Source organism: Phoxinus phoxinus (genome assembly GCF_949152265.1).
Source record: "Phoxinus phoxinus genome assembly, chromosome: 3".
Taxonomy (NCBI): Eukaryota; Metazoa; Chordata; class Actinopteri; order Cypriniformes; family Leuciscidae; genus Phoxinus; species Phoxinus phoxinus.
This window is the reverse complement of record NC_136878.1, coordinates 47,431,028-47,433,527: the sequence shown is the minus strand read 5'-3', so window position 1 is coordinate 47,433,527 and position 2,500 is coordinate 47,431,028. Positions and strand designations below refer to the sequence as shown.

The 2,500-nt window shown below is 43.4% G+C and overlaps 1 protein-coding gene across 1 annotated transcript in view; it reads right to left on the bottom strand.

Moving 5' to 3' along the window:
• nup214 (nucleoporin 214) overlaps positions 1–2,500 on the bottom strand; it is an 81,833-nt gene that overhangs the window by 889 nt on the left and 78,444 nt on the right. Inside the window, exon 34 of the mRNA XM_079608697.1 lies at positions 1,176–1,306. Within this exon, the coding sequence (XP_079464823.1) occupies positions 1,176–1,306 (131 nt within the window). The remainder of the gene's footprint in view (positions 1–1,175; positions 1,307–2,500) is intronic.

Sequence of the window (2,500 nt, the reverse complement as noted above, 5' to 3'; positions counted from 1 at the left end):
TTACCTTATTACCGAGTCTGTTTACCACGGTATCTAGGAAACACAAGAGCAGCACTTGAGATAAACGACACACTCCAGCGCCGCAGACATCAAGCTTTCTAAGAACCGAGGACCAGCTTTAAATAGTATATAGATAGCACAAAAAGCAAGGTGTTTAGGTGATGAGATGCTGATTATTTGTCTATTAAAGTCCCAGTTGTAATGTAGTTTATGTGTGTATGTGGTGTTATTAATCTGCTTTAACACACACCATGTGTAAGTTCATAAGTGGACAGCATTGCTGAGTATTTTCTGCTTAAAACTGCAGTGAACCAAAGACAGTCTCAAAAACACGGTTTGAAATCGCTGGTGTTTCTGACGTCACACACTACCTTGTAACCAATCAGATCAACGTGTGCTCGTCCACCAGTGGATCTCTGAGTGGAGGCGGGGCTCATTTGCATATTCATAGAACCGCGCATACTAAATGAGGCGAGGGTGTCGAGTTACATTCAAGATATTTTAATGCCTGAAGACATTTTTCTCAGAGAAAAAACATTTAAATGTAATTTTGGTGATTAAAGATAAGTTTAAACCGATGAAATGATCGACTACAGGGGACTTTAAATGATGAACACTAATATGATAACTTTTTAGTGGTTCAAATCAATCAAACTAATGATTTCTAGTTCACACTATATCCACCAGGACAGAAACAGAAGTCCAGTGTATGTTGAAGGAGAGCGTGTGTAACGGACCCGAGCGGCTCACGTCGGCACACTTACACCAAACTCATGTTCAGGCGCTCTAAACCCGGCTCTGCTGACCCTACACCGGGAGGACAACACCAGCAGCCGAGTGTGTGTGTGTGTGTGTGTGTGTGACAGCGGAGAGCCTGTAGACTCCTGAGTGATGGAGGTCCACTCACGTCAGCTTTATGTTTACAGCAGCGTTACAGAGATAGCAGGACAATAATGCAACAGTGTGTGTGACAGTCCAGCTTCAGTAAGTTCAGTGATGTTCATTTCTGTTGTAAAACAGTGATTCATTTACTTCATTTATATTTATATATATATATATATATCCGCTGTGGAGAAACCAGCTCACCCGTTCTCATATAATGATCAGTGCAGGACATCAGTAATATTGCTGAATATTACATTAAATGTCCCCAACTGTGTGTGTCGGGATCTCACCTCCAGACGAGCCGAAGCCGGGGAACGCGCCGGTCTGAGCGCCGAATCCCGCCGGGCTGCCGAACGATGGAGTCGCTGCGCTGGGATTGGCTAGACTGCCGAACGACGGCGCATTAGGAGGAGAAGCGAACCTGCAATCATAAAAACATCATCGAGTCAGAGTCAGAACATGAAGAACAGATGCCAGTGTTTATATGGGCGAGTTATGCGGCACAGGTGCACACACACACACACACACACACGGATTAGATCACAACACAGAAATACACACCACCTCTGACCCCATCTGCCACACATTCTGCTTCTCTACGTGTTCATCTTTCTGCAGTGTTGCTGTGATCATGAGACGCTCCAGTTCTCCTCTATATCAGTGACAGTGTTCCTGAACTCCCGAACTCCTGAACTCCTGAAACGCCTCCGCTGTAGTCTCGAGTGTCTCGCGGGAACACGTCTCAATATTCCTCATTATAATAATTAATGCGCAGAATAAAGGGGCGGGGCCTGGTTGAGTTAGTCAGTAGTGTGTTAAACTGGCGGTTATGGTAAGGGGCGGGGCATTTCCCAAACACACTCGAAGCGCTCGACCAATCACAACACACTGCTCCAGCCGACCAATCAGAGCACAGTGTGCTTTTCAGAAGGAGGGGCTTCATAGAGACAGGAAGTGTACAGAGCGTTACTGACAGACTGGGAAGAGAGGAGCCGCAACAATGGAGAATATGAGGAGAATAATCAACATTCAAGCAGGAAAACATGTTCATCTCCTAGACGCTTTCATTAGTTAGAGCTTTACTGTGTTGAAGTGAGAACTTCATGTCTTTTCTTCACTTCATTTACACTCTGATCATTAGTTTAGGGCTTGTGACGGTTTACTTTCATCACATGAAGGCTCTTGTAGTTGTTCTTCAAACACAGTAGGAGATAGTGTGTGTTGTGTAGTTCTGCTCGACACACACTGCGATCGCCGGTGTGATGATCAATATCTCATGAAGTATTCCTCTAGATCACACCACCGCTCGCGTCTCTCCGGCGATGCTATTCTCACGCTGATGCTTCAAAATGTTTTTTTAAAAAATTTTTCTCCACTTTTAATCTGACATCCTCCACTGTGGTAATGTTTGTTAAGTAGAAAAACTTTCTTAAAAAAAAACTCAGTAAATGTTGGAAAGGTTCAAGCATTAGTTTTTCCCCCCATTTACTCAAGAGTATCACATTTAAGACTTAGACTTTGCACAAATAAAATGAACACCATATGTATGTCCGTACACAACAAACCCATTCAAAATCAAAATAACAAAATAAATATGATTTATTTTATAGGTCAA